The 16,098-nt window shown below is 53.7% G+C and overlaps 1 protein-coding gene across 2 annotated transcripts; it reads right to left on the bottom strand.

The window, feature by feature from the left end:
• Window positions 1–5,404: 5,404 nt before the first annotated feature.
• Window positions 5,405–15,844, bottom strand: Slc11a1 (solute carrier family 11 member 1). Of its 2 annotated transcripts, XM_036173444.1 has the most exons (15): window positions 15,226–15,844; window positions 14,652–14,779; window positions 13,591–13,713; window positions 13,171–13,290; window positions 11,323–11,429; window positions 10,853–10,923; window positions 10,491–10,558; window positions 10,190–10,345; window positions 9,260–9,418; window positions 7,484–7,573; window positions 7,268–7,387; window positions 6,845–6,994; window positions 6,406–6,479; window positions 5,819–5,972; window positions 5,405–5,718 (listed from the first exon to the last, which is right to left on the bottom strand). In XM_036173444.1, the coding sequence occupies exons 1-15, from the start codon at window positions 15,230–15,232 to the stop codon at window positions 5,539–5,541; spliced, it is 1,707 nt and encodes a 568-aa protein (XP_036029337.1). In that variant the 5' UTR covers window positions 15,233–15,844; the 3' UTR covers window positions 5,405–5,538. The 2 variants fall into 2 exon arrangements, with proteins under 2 accessions (XP_036029337.1, XP_036029338.1); XM_036173445.1 differs by lacking the exon at window positions 5,819–5,972 and having other exon boundaries at window positions 5,616–5,718.
• Between the last annotated feature and the right edge of the window lie 254 nt (window positions 15,845–16,098).

Here is a 16,098-nt window from a genome sequence, read left to right as displayed (position 1 = left end):
GGGGGCGTCCATTTTACCTAGAACTCGAGTTAACAGAAGGTTGAGAGCCTCTCTATGGATCCTAGGAACGGAAACCGGGTCCTTTGGAGAGCAGCGAGTGCCCCTGAGCCATCTTTCCAGTCCCTAAAAAAAAATTTTTTTTTTAAATTACACTTATTTGTGTATGGGACGGATGCGCGTGCCACGAGTGGAGAGCAGATGTTCTCTTCTTCCACCAAGTGATGGCGGGATCAGACTCAGGTGGTCAGGATTACCAACAGGCACCTTCAACCCCTAAGCCTTCTCACCGCCCTTACAGTGGGTTTTTGTCTAATGTTGTGGATATCGTGAGTGAGAAAAAAAAAAAGGGCACTCTTTGCTAGTTCCAGTTATGCAAACTCATCAAATTATAGGATTCTAGAAAGATGTTTTATTTCTGTGTATGTGTATGTATGCCAGAGCCTACGGGGACCAGAAGAGGGCGTCAGATCCCCTGGAGCTGGAGTTACACGCAAGTTATTAGCCGCCCTCTGTGCGTGCGTGCTGGCAACCCAGCTCACCCGCTTAACGGCCGAGCCGCTTCTCCAGTCCCGAATAATGTTCTTGATCCAACCAACTATAACTCGGTACCCACGCAGCCTCGAGGGCATCACGGGATGTGAGAAATTCCACTAAATTCCCCTTCGGTGCCTACCTTTACCGATGGCCCTGTAGCAAATCTAGCCCTCTTCCCCCGCCAAGCCGTTTAGCGTCCCTCCCACCGTGCCCACCCGCGGCAGAAGCCGGGCCTCCGCAACTCAGGGCCTTGTTTCTTGTACGTGCTGTTCCCTCGAATTGGAACGTGCCTCCTCGTCCTTGGCAGAGCCCAATCCCATCGAACTAGAAGTACCACCTTGTTTAGAAGGCTCCCCATCCCCACCCCGCCGCCCCTTTCTGTGATTATTAGAGGGGCCCGGTCCAGGGCTGGCTGTGTTCCCAAGTGCCCAGGGGACGCCCGCGGAGGGAGGGAGGGCCCGGCGCCCGCCCTTGGGCGCCTGAGACTGCAGCTATTCAGATTTTAAACACACGTGTCACCGGATCTGTGGTGACACACCCCAGCCATTGCCTAGGTCTGCGTTTACACCCTGGGGCTTCTCGCAGGAAGCCCCCAGTTGCGCCCCTCTAGGGCTGCGGTCCGTTTATTTGTATTTTTTTTTTTAATTTTTTTTTTCCTGTTTTACAAAGTTCCTTTCATTCGTAATTTAAAAAATACGAACGCCAAGCCTTGACACGCACTCCTCGCCACCACTTCCTCCCCCAGGCACTGGGGTGGGGCGGGGTGGGCGCGTCCCGTCGCGTCCCTGCAGAAAGCGGGCTGGGGGTCTGGCCCGCGGTGCGCTCGCTCCTTGGCAGGCGTGCCAGCTCGGTACCCGGGACCAGCAGAGGGTGTGGGAAGCTGATCCCCGACTCCCGCTTCTGCTCTCCGGGAGCCCCAGGGCTGCCTGCCACCCTTACACTCCGAGGTCTTCACCTCCCCTGTGTTGACGCCCCCGGTCTCGCGCCCTAAATTGCACTCCCGATCCCTCGGACTCCTCGGAACCATCCCCTTCCTTGCGTTCTTGGCAGAAGAGGAAACAACTCGGACTACTGAAGGCACTAACCCAGGCTCTCCGGCCTCTCTCTCGGGGGCCTCTATTGGGAGACCCTCTTCCCAGCCAGGCCCGCACTGTCCCCAAAAAGACATGTGTGGCCGGAGGTTGAATGAGCCTTTCTGTCCGGCTGGCTGCCTTGGATTCCCGTCGTTCCCTAACCCGCTACCCTGAACACTCACAAACCTGCCATCTAAGCTCACACCAGTCCCCAGGAGCTAACCCCCAAACAGCCCAGATGGGTCACCTCCTGCGGGAAGCTCCCAGGCTCTCTCCCTGCTCCGGGGTTGTACTGTGAGAATCGCACCGCCGGTCCGGAGGGTGGAGGCAGTTTTGTTTCCTCCAAGGGGAGCATGGCTCCATCTCCGCTACTGTTGGCTCAGCAGTTGGGGAGGGGGGCTTTACCCACACGATCTATTACAATTATTAATTTAATGGTTGCATCCCCAAGTTGGCTGCTAGCATCAGGGTGGGGGGTTGCAAACAGGCCTCAGCAGGATGTCGTAAGGCCATTGAGACAAGGATCCCTCCATCCAGCACCTCATTTCCCACTTGCGGAACGGGGGGGGGGGGGGCAGGGGGCAGACCAGCCCCACCCAGAGTCTATGGATCTTCTAGGGAAACGCTAAGGTAGGCTTCCTTCCTTAAATTCAGTCGAGTTTTGGGGCTGGATTCACCAGGTCTACCACGGAGATGGGGGTTACACTGACCAGTGGCCTCTGGTTAGAAACAGCTGACCTTATCTCTGACCCTAGGCCTCATTAGCCCCTAAGCCGACCTTCCTTATCTTTTAAAAAAAGATTTTAAAAAATGAGCCCGGTGGTAATGGTAATGCAAGCCTTTGATTCCAATAGTTGAGAGGCAAAGGCAGGAGGATCTCTGTGAGTTCGAGGCCAGCCTGGTCTACAGAGTGAGTTCCAGGACAGCCAGAGCTACACACTGAGATGCCCTGTCTCAGGGAGAGAAAAAAGGAGGAGGAGGAGGAAAAGGAAGAAGAAGAAGAGAAAGAAAAAAGTTTTTTTTAAAAAATCACTATATTTTATTTCTTTGTGTGTGAGCACGCATGTACCACAATACATGTGCAGAGGCAGAGAATCCAACACACAGGGCTCAAAGACTGCACTCTGGTCCTCAGGAATAGTGGCTGGTACCTTTACCTACTGAGTCATTTCACTGGCCCCAAGATTTATTTTCATTGTTACAATTATTATTTGGAGGTAGTCTCACCGTGTAGCTTTTGCTGGCCTGGAACTTGCGGTTTAGATGAAGCTGGCCTGCTTCCAACTGTATAGAGAGCCACCTGCTTCTGTCTCCGGAGTTCTGAGGTTAAGGTGTGTGCCACAATGCCCGACTAAGAATTATTTTTATGTGTATGTTAGTTAGTGTTAGGATGCCTTGCGAGGCTAGAAGAGCTGGAGTTCCAGGCTGTTAGAGCTACCACATGCCATTCCCTGCCAGGGAAGAGCAGTCACCTGAGCCAAATGTACCTTCTCAGCGCCCAATCCTGAATCCGAGACTTAATTATTCTATATCTGCCTTATCAGCCTTCCCATCCTTCCGGGTCCTCCCACGCCACCCCCGGCTCTATTCCGCAGCATTTGGGAACTGTGCACTCCGGGCACACTCACTGACAGCCCTAGTTTCAGAACCACGTTCCCAGTGGCCTTCCCCCTGAACTCCCTGGGTCAGGAGTCGGGCCACGTCCTGTCACAGCTCTTGTTTATTTAGCCCCACCTCCACCCCCTTCCCGTGAGAGCTCTTTAATTCGGGACTTTACCTCTCTTCCACTTCTAGTCCCAGGCCTACTACAAAAAAAAAAAAAAAAAAAAAAAAAAAAAAAAAAAAAAGGCCCCCTGTTAATGCCAAGTGAATCACCAGAATGTGCAGCAAGTTGGGGGGACACTTAGGAGAAACCGAGGGGGAATCTGGGAGACGCGTTCTTCAGGAGCCCCCTACTGCCCCTCTTCGCTCTCTCGGGTTCCATCTTCCCCAGGGGCAAGCACTAAGGAGGTACTCTTGCCCAGACCACCCTCTCTGGCGGCTGTCCGCGTTGCGCCAGACCGGTCCCCTCCGCCGCTCCTTTCAGGGCCCCACTCTCCTCGTTGCCCTTTTAAGAAAGAGGAAATTCTTTTCATAAACAAGCGCCCCAATCTGAGCGCCCAGCCGGCAGCCTAGCCAGCTGGGTTCCGGGTACTGGGAGCTGCTTTCCGACAGAGAACCTCCCACAGGCTCGACCCTGGGAAAAGGCTCGGTGGACACCCCTTCCTCGGGGCCGCTCCGGGCGGTTCTAGGCTCGGGTGCGAGGAACCGGAGGAGTCCGGAGGAGGGACTTAGGGGAGCCTGGAAACTGTCTAGGGAGCGTCTGCAAAGTGCTAGCTCTGCCCGGGGCGAAGGGTTCTGGGAGGCTCGCTGCGGAGGAGGGGGTTCCCTGCTCCCGCTGATACTCCAACCTCTGCGCGCCGAGGTGGTTTCTGCAGCCCGGAGAGAGCACCCGCCTGCTCACCTGAGTTCCACTTGCCCCCGAGGGACCGCAGGGCAGAGGCCGGAGTGTGGGTGCTCGGGAGAGTCTCTGCCCCTAGGGGGAGCTGAGAGAAGAGGGCAGGGAACCCTAATGGGGCAGCGTGGGAGTCGGGTCAGCCCTGTCCCCTGGGGAGATGGCAAAGGAACTGAGCCTGGAAGGCACAGACTTTGGGTCCTTTATGGCCTGGTTCCTGACAGAAAAGGAACCGTTTCTAGGTTTTACTGCTTGGAAAATGGGTTGCAGTAACAACAGAGAGTAGGGAGATAATCATACATTTGAGGGGTGCGGGATTCGACGTTTAGATTTTTCCAGCGCTTTGGGACAGAGGGGAGCTACTGTTCAGTCGTCTATATTTTTTAAAGTTTCTTCCAGTCCTAACCCCGCCCCCCCCCCCAAGTTTGTTAGGTTGCTGCCGCCGCCTCCTCCTCCTCCCCCCTCCTCCTCTTCCTTTTTGTTTGGTTTTGGTTTTGGTTTTTCGAAACAGGGTTTCTCTGTGTAGCTTTGTTCCTTCCCTGGAACTCACTCTGTAGACCAGGCTGGCCTCGAACTCACAGAGATCCACCCGCCTCTGCCTCCCAAGTGCTGGGATTAAAGGCGTGTGCTACCACCGCCCGGCTTCCCGTTCTTCTTTCTTGAGACAGGCTGTCAGGTAGCCCAGGTCAGCCTTGGACTATATAGCAAGAAGATGACCTAGAACTCTTTTTTTTTTCTCTTTCTTTCTTTCTTTCTTTCTTTCTTTCTTTCTTCCTTTCATTCATTCATTCATTCTATTTATTTTGTATACAGCATGTATGACTACAGGCCAGAAGAGGGCTCCAGATCTCATTACAGATGGTTGTGAGCCACCCTGTGGTCGCTGGGGATTGAACTCAGGACCTCTGGAGGAGCAGTCAGTGCCCTTAACCTCTGAGCCATCTCTCCAGCCGGACCTAGAACTCTTTAAGCCTCCTCCGCCTCCACCTTCCAAGTGAGACAACAGAGTCATGGAGTTGTTTTGTTTTGTATGGGGTGGTCTGACTAACCTGGTACCCCCATCCTACTACCTCAGTCTAGGAGGATTATAAGATTGCACGCAACAGTTTTTGGATATCTTTCAGGTACCAAGCAGCAGACACTGTTCTGTGTTGAAGTAATTTTTATTTATATGAGTGTTTTAACTGCATGTCTGTCTGTGCCATGGCGCATGCAGTGCCCAGTCTAGGAGGTCAGAAGAGGGCATTGGATGCCCTGGAATGGAGTCACAGTCACTTGAGAGCCACCATGTTGGTGCTGCACCCAGTGTTCTTAACAGTTGATGCATCTCTCTAGCCCTGGGGCCTGTGTTTTTTTAAGTCTTTCACTTCGGTGGTTAGATGGGTGTGGTCCCCTAACACGGTGCAGCGCGTGTCTAAACTGGAAACCGGTAATCCACTAAGCTGCAGTGGTGGACCTCCAGTTGCCTTGCTTGTGGGATCCAGTGGGCTGGTGTGCTGCTCTCTCACCGGAGCTCCCCCCATCTTCCTGCTCCTCTTTAGGGAGCCCATAGAGGAAGTGCTGGTGGGAGCTGTGGATCAGGAAGGAGGCTCCGTGGGCGATGCAACAGGTCCAGGCCTGCGAAAGGACCATGAATGGAGAGAGAGGCCAGAGCTCTGCATTAGCCCCATGGGTCTCCCTCTCCTGCCCTCCCTTATCCCTTGGCTGTCCCCAGTACCAGATAGGCAGTAAGGCCCAAGTAGCCCAGAGCCAGCAGAGCTACCAGGCCAAAGTAGGCAGGGTGCGGGAGGCTGGGCAGGTAGCTGACCACAAAATAGAGGTTGATGGCACAGACCAGTGCCATGATGCAGGAAGTGAAAGCTTTGCTCAACCTGGGGGATGAGAGGGTCCTGAGGGCTGGCTGGATGCCGCTGGACCACCTGGGTCCTCTCCCCACCCACCCCCACCCCAGGGCCTCCAGCTAGCCCCAGAACTGGGTCAGGGACTCAAGATCCCTCATCCTCTGACCTGTGTGGTCTAGAGCAGACAGACCCCATTGGCTAGTTGGGGGCCCTTCAGGCTCCACCCTCGCAGGACTTGGCAAGAGGTGTGGTGAAGGTAAACTCAGGTTCTAGAACAAGCCCCACCAAGTCCTGGCTCCCATGGTTAGCAGCTGTGAGACACTGAGCAAGTGCTTAAAGGACCTTAACGATCCTGGGGGCCTTGGTTTCGTGGGCTGGTGGCGGTAACAGTTGTTCCTGCCTCTCCATGGCTGTGAGGACAGAAGGCAGGTTCTAGGATCTGGTTTAGGAGGGGAGTACTCACAGACCATTGGCAAACTCCTGCATGACGGCTGGCATACTGGTGAATGTCAAGATGGGCAGCACAGCAAAGGGCAGCTGTAGAGGGCAGTGGAGGCTGAGGGAGCCTGCCTTGGAACAGCAGGGAATAGGAGCAGCGACCTCCTCTGGCTGGGGGCCTTTGGGGAAGTTCCCTGAGAGCCCTGGGGCAATATTTTCATCCATGTCCCTTTCAAAGCAGGAGGAAGTATGGAGAGCTTTGGCCTCAGACTGCTGGAGTTTGAATGCCAGCTCAGCCTGCAGTCAACTAACTTCATCAGTTTTTCCATCTGTGGAATGGGGACAGTGGGGTCTCTTGCTCCTTAGGGTGGCTGTAGAGTCCTGTGAGGGTTTAGGGCAGAGCCTAGAGGGCTCTTTGGGGGGGTGCGGAGGGGGCTACTGGGCTCCTCATTAGAGGTTCTCACCAGCAGACTCTGCAGAACGTTGAGCAGATCGTTGAGGCCCGAGAGGTCCCTCAGGTCTCGGAAGACGGCCACAAGCACGGTGGGCAGGATGGCGCAGGAGCGAGTGAGGAGGACGCGGGCGAAGCGGGACCACCGTAGCCTCAGGAAGCCCTGAGTGCCAGCAAGCAAGCACCCTGATGGGGCCCGTGCGGCCTTGGTCGTCTCAGACTCCCCTGCCACCCCCACCCCAATCTGTCCATCTTGGAAATGGGGGCAGCTCTGACCCTTGGTGGCAAAGGGGGGATTCCCCTCACTGGTTGCTGATTTTGGAACAACTCTGGGGATTCTGGCTGTCATCCCGCCCCTCTGCAACTCAGAAAGGCCCAGCACCACGCTTCCAGCAGTGTGTCTGCTGTCCTTGGCCAGTGGGCCCTCAAAGCCTACCTCCATCACGAACTGCCCTGCATAGGTGCCAGTCATAGTAGAGCTCTGGCCGGCTGCCAGGAGACCCACTGCCCAGATGTAGAGGGCTGCAGGGCCGAAGAGACAGCCTAGGATCACACCCTAGAGGGAGACGGTGTGATCAGACCGAGGCCCCGCCCACCGGAGGCTCCACCCCTGACAAGGCGTGGCCAGACGTCTGGCGGGAGTGGTACTTACTCCTTGGTAAATATCCACTGACACTGTGTGATTGTCCCTGGGGAAGATCTTAGCATAGTTGTGGAGGCTGCTGTTGGCACAGATGTTGAACTGCGGACCGGAGTGAGTAGGAGGGAGGTGGGAAAAACACAAACTCATTTTTGGAAAATCAGGACCCCAGGTCCTGGTCAATTTAAAACCTGAGGCCTGGCAGGTGAAATCTGGCTAGACATACTTTGTTAATAATGGTTTTTTCGTTTTCTTTTTTTTCTTTCTATTTTTTTTTTTTTTTTTTAGGTCAGAGCTGAGGACCGAACCCAGGGCCTTGTGCTTGGCAAGCGCTCTACCACTGAGCTAAATCCCCAGCCCCTTCTTTCTTTTTTTGAGACAAAGTATCTCTATGTAGCCCTGTGTGTCTTGAAACTCCCTGTGTACACCAGGCTGGCTTTGAACTCTGCCTCTGCCTTCAGAGTGCTGGGATTGAAGGCCTGGGCCACCATGGCCGGCTTGTTTTCATTTCTCTTACTGTGAGTTTGTTGTTAGTATTTAAAATGCAGCTTCCCAGGAGAACTGGACGTCTAGCCTCTGGGATCCGTAAGAGCAGACACCATCACTACATTCCCACAGCCCCCTCTTCCTCAAACAGCCCTGTAGTCACTTGAACTTGAAAACAGGCACTCGCCTTTAATCCCAGCACTCTGGATTAAAGAGGCAGGTGGACCTCTGTGAGTTCGAGACCAGCCTGGTCTACCCAGTGAGTTCCAGGACAGCCAGGGCTACACCCAGAGAAACCCTGTTTCAAAAAAGAAAAACAAGCCCGGCGGTGGAACAAGCAGGTGGTGGTGGCAGATGCCTTCAATCCCAGCACTCAGGAGGCAGAGACAGGCAGATCTCTGTGAGTTCGAGGCCAGCCTGGTCTACAGCGCTAGTTCCAGGACAGCTAGGGCGGTTACACAGAGAAACCCTGTCTGGAAAAACAACCAATTAAACAAACAAACAAAAAAGCAAGAAAATAAGCTTTGAAGTCTCCCATAGAGCCCTCTCCCCTCATGCTATGGGGTAGTGTGACACCTGTGGGGGGCGGGAGACGCACCCTCACACACTCAAGACATATAGCGAGGCCTTCCAAGTGCAATGATTTAGGGAATCCCAGCTGCTCCCTCCTTCAACCCCACCCCCACCCTCACCCCCCACCCCCGCCACATGCACACAGAGGATTCCACCTTTAGCAAGTACATAGCACTGACTAGGATTGGGATAGCCCTATGATGGAGGACTGGCCTCTCCTAGAGGGGCGACAGACCCAAGTCTAGAGCCCAGAGAGCTAGGAGGAGCTGGTCAGCTCCTGCTTCCAGAGGGACAGAACTGCCATCATCCCCCTCTCCTCTGCCTTTCATCCTGCATCTCCACCAGCAGCTGCAACCCTGCACTGTTCCGACTCTGAACTCCCCTGAGCGCCCATTGGCGGGAGGCTGGCCTCCTGTCTCTTCCTGTCTTCCCTGTGTGTGACATCTCCAAGAGCAAGGTGCAGGACTCTTTCCTTGCTCACTTTACCCTGTGGCTCTCAGGGGATGCCTGGTACCAAAGCAAGAGCTCGGTCATTGCTGCAACGTGCTTTGATTGACACCTGTCTTCTGGGAGTTGAGATGATGAGGAGAGAGAGAGGACCCTACAGCCCAGAGTCCAGCAGGGACTCTGGAAGCTGTGACCCTGTGACCTGAAACCTGGGGCAAAGCTGAGGGCCGATGGGGTGGGGGCACACAGGCACAGCTGGAACGTGGTAACAGTGTGGCTCACCGCTTCCTCATTGGTTTGCTGGTAGAAGGCCTGACCAAAGACAGCCATGACAAAGAGGTTGATGATGAAGGACACGGAGAGGGCGATGGTGGCCTCAATCAGGAAGTACATGTTGGCTTCTCGAATGTCCGCCCGGCGGGCTCTGTCTACCTCTCTGGACTAGTAAGGTCAGAGATGGAGGGAAGGGCCAGAGTCTCTCAGGGGTCCCCGACGTCCTCTACCCCCACATTTATACCAGTGATCCCTCTGAGTCACAGTTCCTTGAAAGTCCCCTGTGTAGAGTCCGGTTCAGGTCCTGGTCAACTGCCCCCTTCCCACATCCCTTGCCTGAGGTCTGGTCCATAGTGACAGGTTATGTGAGTGAAGAAGACCTGACCTTTGAGGTCCCTCTCTAATTCAGCCCTGATGTTCTTCCCCTTCCTCCAACATGCTCCATCTTTGACCGGGTCTGGCTCATTTCTGCCTCAGGACCTTTGTACTTGCCGGTCTCCCTGTTTGCAATACTGTCTCCCATCCTTTGGTCTTTCTACCAGATTTTTTTTTTTTTTTTCCGGAGCTGAGGACCAAACCCAGGGCCTTGTGCTTGCTAGGCAAGCGCCCTACCACTGAGCTAAATCCCCAACCCCTCTACCAGATTTTTTAGTTTGTTTCTTTGTGAGCCCCTTTCACCATCCGCAATTCCTTCCTTTGTTTACTTTGTTTACCTTGTCCTTGTCTGTATCCCCACACTGGGATGGAGATGTTTGGGGGGCGGGCAGAGCCTTGACTGAGGTACACCCTTCCCCCAGCTCCTAGCACACCTCAGACAGGTGGACTGAACAGCAGAGAATGACTGATCCCATTCTCATCTAAGATCCTCAAGGATGGCGCCTGAGGCAAGAGCTCAGGCTGAGAAACGGGGCTCCTCATCCCTCCCTCCCCTTTGCTCACCTTGACCAAGGCTGAGTGCAGGTAGATGTTATGGGGCATGATGATGGCGCCAACAATGCCCACCGCCTGCAGCAGCTCAGGCTGGCCACAGCCTGGGCAGGAAGGCAGGAACAGGCCCTGAAGAAGTGCTCCCTGGGATGGACGCGCTACCACATACTGTCAGAAGGAGCTTGGTCAGCCCACTAAAACCACCCTCCCTTCCACCCCATCCCCAAAGGCAGGCAAGGAGCTGTGGCTAAGGGCTATCTCCCTAGACCCTCAGGCTACCCAGAAGGAAAGGGGTATAGTTCTGATTTCCCACCTCGTAACCGAAGGTCAAAGCCATAATAGTAATAAGAAATCCAAAGAAAGCTTCCAACTTGCGCAATCCTAGGAGTACAGCAAAGGGGTAAAAAACAGAAGACTCCAAACTCCGTTGCATAAACACTGGTGAGTGGCTGTTTTGAGCACTTTGTCCCAGGCACTGGGCCAAGGGCTTAACATATATTTTCCTTACTGAAACCTCACCACAGCCCTATGACGCCTGGGCTGTTCTTTCCCTCGTTACAGAAGATGAAACCGGAAACCCTTGCTCAAGGCACATAGCCCTGGGAGGAGCCTTCAAGGCTCCAAGAGGGCAGCCCTACCCACTTTTATCCCTTAAGAAGAAGGACTTTCTCTCACCATAGTTATCCAGGAAGAGGAAGAAGAATGTGTCCACGATGGTGATCAGGACGCCACCCCACAGGGGGATGCTGAAACCACATAGGTCGGATCAGTCCAGCCTGGTCCAGGTCTGGTGTTCCAACCCTCAGTGGAGAGTCAGGCACCCAGACAGCTAGGGTAAGGGGAGTGTGGGGTGTGCTGAACATGTGTAGACATCCAGGAAGGGCAAAACCAGGTAGAGGGATCAGGTGTGGTAGGGAGCCCTGACCTGTGCTTTGTGACTCACATAAGTGTGTGACTTTACACGTCACCCTACATCCTGAGAAACAGATTCATACCAGTCCTATGTGTGAGGAATTGGGTAAGAAAGAAGACACTGGGAGGCCCTCGGTTTGCGGAGACAACAGAGGCTCCCCGCCCCCACCCTCACCCCCACCCCCATCCCCCCAACCCCGCCTTGGACTGAGGTGGGCTCCCTAGCATGATACCGTCCAGCTGAGAGCAGATTGAAGGAGATAGCTGTGCCGATGACTTCCTGCATGTCTGAGCCCACAATGGCTAGCTCGATGGTCAGCCAGAGGAGGGTGCGGGGCACCTATGGGGAGGAGATGTTGCTCCCTTAAAAGAAGGTTAGCTGTTTGGCATTTCACTCCGTACTTACTTTCCAGGGCTCTGCACTGAGCTGTGGGCCTGGAAGCCTGCACGCTTTTACATTTGCCAGCTGGTTTTATAAGACAGCCGGGCGGTTGGTGGCACACACCTTTAATCCCAGCACTGGGAGGCAGAGGCAGAGGCAGGTGGATCGCTGTGAGTTTGAGGCCAACCTGGTCTACAGAGTGAGTTCCAGGACAGCCAGGGATACACAGAGAAACCCTGTCTCAAAAAACCAAATCAATGAAACGACCTGCTTAAAGGAGTTTGTTGTGGTGTTTTTGTGTCTCACGAGGGTTTGGGTGCCAGAAGCTTGGTCTCATGTTGAGATCGGGCAGAACCCTTTAGAGCAGAGGACAGCTGGTGGCACAGGCCTGACATCCCGGAAGCTAAGGCGGGAGGGAAGGTAAGTTCAAGGACAGCCTGGGGCAGCTTGGTATGGCCCTATCTCAAAGAATTAGTAATGAAGGCTGAGGACCGAGCTCACTGTGACGGTGCTTGCCCAGGCACTGATGAGGCTCCCACCCCACCAAATACAGCCAAGCAGAAACTGGCACCTGGAACATGTAGACACGTGAGCTAATCAGACTTTGGTGTTTTGTTTTGTTTTTTCTTTTTGTTTTGCGGTGCTGGAGAGTCAGCTCAGGCCTTGTGTGTGCTAGGCATGTGCTTGGCCAGTGTTACACCCCAGCCTAATCTGTTCTTTTCTTTGTTGGTTTTCTTTCTTTCTTTTTTTTTTTTTGAGGGGGTGAAGTGGGAAGGAGTGGAAGACAGGATCTCTTTAAGTATCCCTAACTGTCCTGGAACTCACTTTGTAGACCAGGCTGCCCTCAAACTCAGAGCGCCACCTGCCTCTACCTCCTGAGTTTAAAGGGGATTAAGGGGTGTACTATTACCAAACCTGGACAGACATGATGGTGCACACCTTTAATCCCAGCACTCTGGAGGCAGAGGCATGTGGGTCTCTCTGCGTTCTTGGCTAGCCAGGCTTACACAGAGAAACTCTACCTCTAAATAACTAAATGAAAACAGAATAAACTACCCAGCTTCAAGAATTTTGTTTTAGCAACAGAAACAGACTAATTCCGACAGATGCTGAGAGGAACGGACCCCCTGCTCCCAGTGGCATTTTTGACAGTGATATCAGTGAGGATACTAGGTTCCAGTAGTTCTCAAGGTTATTTAAGCCTGGCAGCAAGCTTCTAGAAGCACCTATGTCGTGAGGAAGGGGTTATCAGCTTTACTGCCCCCCTTTGTCCTGGAACTTCCAGCCCTTCTGATCCTGAAAGGGTTAAATATGAAAAGGGCTGGAGAAGGGCTCAGTGGTAGATAGGAGCTCCTGGGTTCGATCTCAAGTGTGCAAAAACAAAACAAAACAGAAAAAACAAGTGAATCAATAAAACAAAAATCCCTCTGAACTACCTCATGGTGTAATTTGGGTGGTCTTGAGGGGATATCCACAACACCCGAGTTCCCCAGCCCAGCAGTGACTAGCGAGCCCTGAGCTGCTGGGGCTCTGTTTGTGTGCTATGAACTGAACCTGTGTTTTCACTGGCCGGCTGGACCTGTGATGCCTGGGAGCTGGTGATGTCTTTATTTGATGATGGACGCTATAAATAGCGGCTCAGGGTCTGAGACCCATGGGTGCTTCCCGTCCATGTCCCCTCTGCCTACTCCCGGCTCACCTTAGGGTAGTAGAGATGGCAGACTTCACCCAAGTCCTTGCCTGTCACCACGCCTAGCCGGGCAGCCAGCCTCTGGCAGAGCAAGCCCAGCACCGTGGCCCATAGCAGCACCCAGAGCAGCTGTGAGGGAACAGGGGAGACTCTCAGCCAAAACAGCGCTTCCAGGACAGAGGATAGGTGTGGTGGAAAGACCGCCCCCTACGGTGCAGCCTCCTTTCTGGAGGGGCTTCCCTGGAGACAGTCTCCCCACCCCATTACACACCCCCACCCCTGCACCCGCCACATTGTGCATGCTTGAACTTCATCCCTATTCCCAGGCAAACCACCCATGCAGCTTGCTATGGAGAACTGGGGTCTTCACTCTCTTAGCCAAGACGCTCCCCTCCCTACAAAGCCACCATAAAAGCCTAGACTCAATACTTTAAATCCAGCCACAGCACCAGCCTGAAGGTCCGACTCGATGTTGCCTGGGTCAAGGAAAGCGATGCTCATGAGGAAGCCAGGCCCGGTGAAAGCCCACAGTTTCCTCAGGCTGAACGTGCCCTGGGGGAGTAAGCATAGTCAGGTCATCTCAGATGCCGGGGTGGAGGGGGGTGTCAAACTCTGCGGGCATCTTCAGCCCAGGCTGGCCAGTCCTCTATCCCCCCCACCCAGCCCTGCCCCACACCCTGAGGAAGCAGTGGGGCGTGCTGAGTCACTGTGGCTCTTGCCTTCTGGATGGGTCACCTTCTGCAGCTGGCCAGCACGTGACCTGTCTCTGCCTCTTGCAGACCTCAGAGTCCCAAGAGTGGGGGGGGGACCCTTGTTGTAGTTACACCCCCCTGTCCCAGCTCCTCTCTCCCCCAGCCTTTCTCATACCACAGGCCCTTCTCTCTGGGGACCATCGAGGTCTCAGGCACTCAACCCTATTTCTGGGTCTGGCCTGTTTGTTGGTCTACGAATCTGCTCAGATAGAGAACGGGTGCCCCTGAGGGTAAGGCACTTGCCACCAAGCCTGGAACCCACGTAGTAGGAGAGAACTGACTCCCACAAGCTGTCCTCTGACCTCCACAGGCATGCTATAGTGTAGGTATGGACACACCTACACACACACACACACACACACACACACACACACACACACACACACAAATAAATGAATGCATGAATGAATGAATGAATGAATATGTAAATGTGATACATTATAAAAAGAAAGAGTGTGGCAAAACTGAGTGACAGCGTCCTAGAATCGGCCTGATACTTCTCTTTATCCATCATTTCCCTGGGTGGCCCCTTCCTCCAGTGCTAAAATTGTCTCCAGGCTCTTCCCCCTCATGGGAAGCTGAGGTCCTCTTGAGAAGCCTTTGATTATTTTTCAGATCACTACAGAGTACCCGGTTGATCATGGTCATGGTCACAGAAGATGCCCCCTCCCCAGCCTGCAAGACCCCAGAAGATCTGGTAGCCCCAGGAAACTCTCAGGACGTTCCCAGCATTCCTACCTGCTCTGTGCTGGGGATGGGAATCTTCTCACTCAAGTAGGTCTCCTGGGGAGGCCCAGGTGTTGTGCCAGGCAGGCTGGAAATGGAGCCATAGCTGGGCCTGCTCAGCCTCTGAGGGCTCTTGTCACCTGTGAGGGACCCCAGGATGCTAGGTGGGTGTGCGCTTCCTTCAAGAGCCTAGGATTCAAGCTGCCTGCCTCCTCCACCACCTCCACCCCTGCGACTGGCCATTTCATGTGTGTCAAGAAGAGGTTTCTAGAATCACTTCCCTCCTAGTGAGCACAGAACTTCTCCAATCCAAATCTCCTGAGTCAGGAGATTTGTGAGACATGAGGTCCAGAGAAGGGCAAGCCAAAGTCTCTAGCTCAGCTCCTTGGGCTCCCAGTTTAGCTGCTTGGGCCCCATACTCGGCCTCCTCCATCAGCTTTAATCCAAAGAAGTGCCTGACTCCAGTGTGTCTGGCAGACCAGAGCCCCCACAGAGACCATAAGTCTTTCTTGCTGCCTCAAATCTCTCCCAGACTTGGTCTCCTCATTCACCCTTCCCCACTGGAGTCACACTAGGTCCCACTCACGAATCATGAGGACGCAGGTGTCAGATGTGTGATCCGCAGGCCCAGCGCTTCTCAATCTGTCCCCTTCTATGGGTACTGGCACAAATGAGTAAGAGTGGGGGAACACACATCCTTCCCATCCTTGCCAGACTCTCCTCTCCACATCACCAAGTGTATGCCCACAATTTCACATATTCGGTGTTTCGAAATACTCACCAAACGCAGAAGTGGCCAGTTGTGGCGGAAGGGGCTGGTAACCCACATTTTGACCCTTGTTCCTCTCCTGGCAACCCTGTCCTCCATACCACCTCTGGTCTTGTTCCAGATACCCCAAAATTATCTCTGATTTCAGGTCTTTCTGCCTTTGGAGCATTAGTGGTCACATTTCATGGTAGTCACCCACCCACCCAGCACACACACACACACACACACACACACACAGATACACAGCTCATACACTGTCAGGCCTTTCATCTCAGTCTGGAGTTCAAGGGCCATGAGTTGACCTAACGGGAAGGAAGGAGAGAGGTAGAGAGTCGATCTGTCATATGTACCTGTGAGGGTCTCAGAGGAAGACTTCCCAGGTCCTGCCATGGGTGAATGCCACAAAATGAACTCTGGGATATTTACCTCAGAGAAATTAAACATTTTTCTTTCTTTCTTTTTTTTTGAGCTGAGGATCGAACCCAGGGCCTTGCGCTTGCTAGGCAAGCACTCTACCACTGAGCTAAATCCCCAACCCTAGAAATTAAACCTATGTCCAAACAAAAACCTGCACATGAAGTTTATAGCAACAATTTTGTTTTTTGTTTTTCAAGACAGGGTTTCTCTGTGTAGTTTTGGTGCCTGTCCTGGAACTCTCTCTGTAGACCAGGCTGGCCTCGAACTCACAGA

This window comes from Onychomys torridus, chromosome 23, assembly GCF_903995425.1.
Source record: "Onychomys torridus chromosome 23, mOncTor1.1, whole genome shotgun sequence".
NCBI classification, from domain to species: domain Eukaryota; kingdom Metazoa; phylum Chordata; class Mammalia; order Rodentia; family Cricetidae; genus Onychomys; species Onychomys torridus.
Note: the sequence above shows the minus strand (reverse complement) of the source record. Positions and strands in the feature narration are given on the sequence as shown.

What these genes read in the sequence shown, in the direction of transcription:
- Slc11a1 (XM_036173444.1), bottom strand. An exon ending in CCATCCCCAGCACAGAGCAG is followed by an intron (nt 13,714 to 14,651) that starts GTAGGAATGCTG and finishes TTACTCCCCCAG; the next exon opens with GGCACGTTCAGCCTGAGGAA. An exon ending in ACGTTCTGCAGAGTCTGCTG is followed by an intron (nt 6,480 to 6,844) that starts GTGAGAACCTCT and finishes TGCCCTCTACAG; the next exon opens with CTGCCCTTTGCTGTGCTGCC.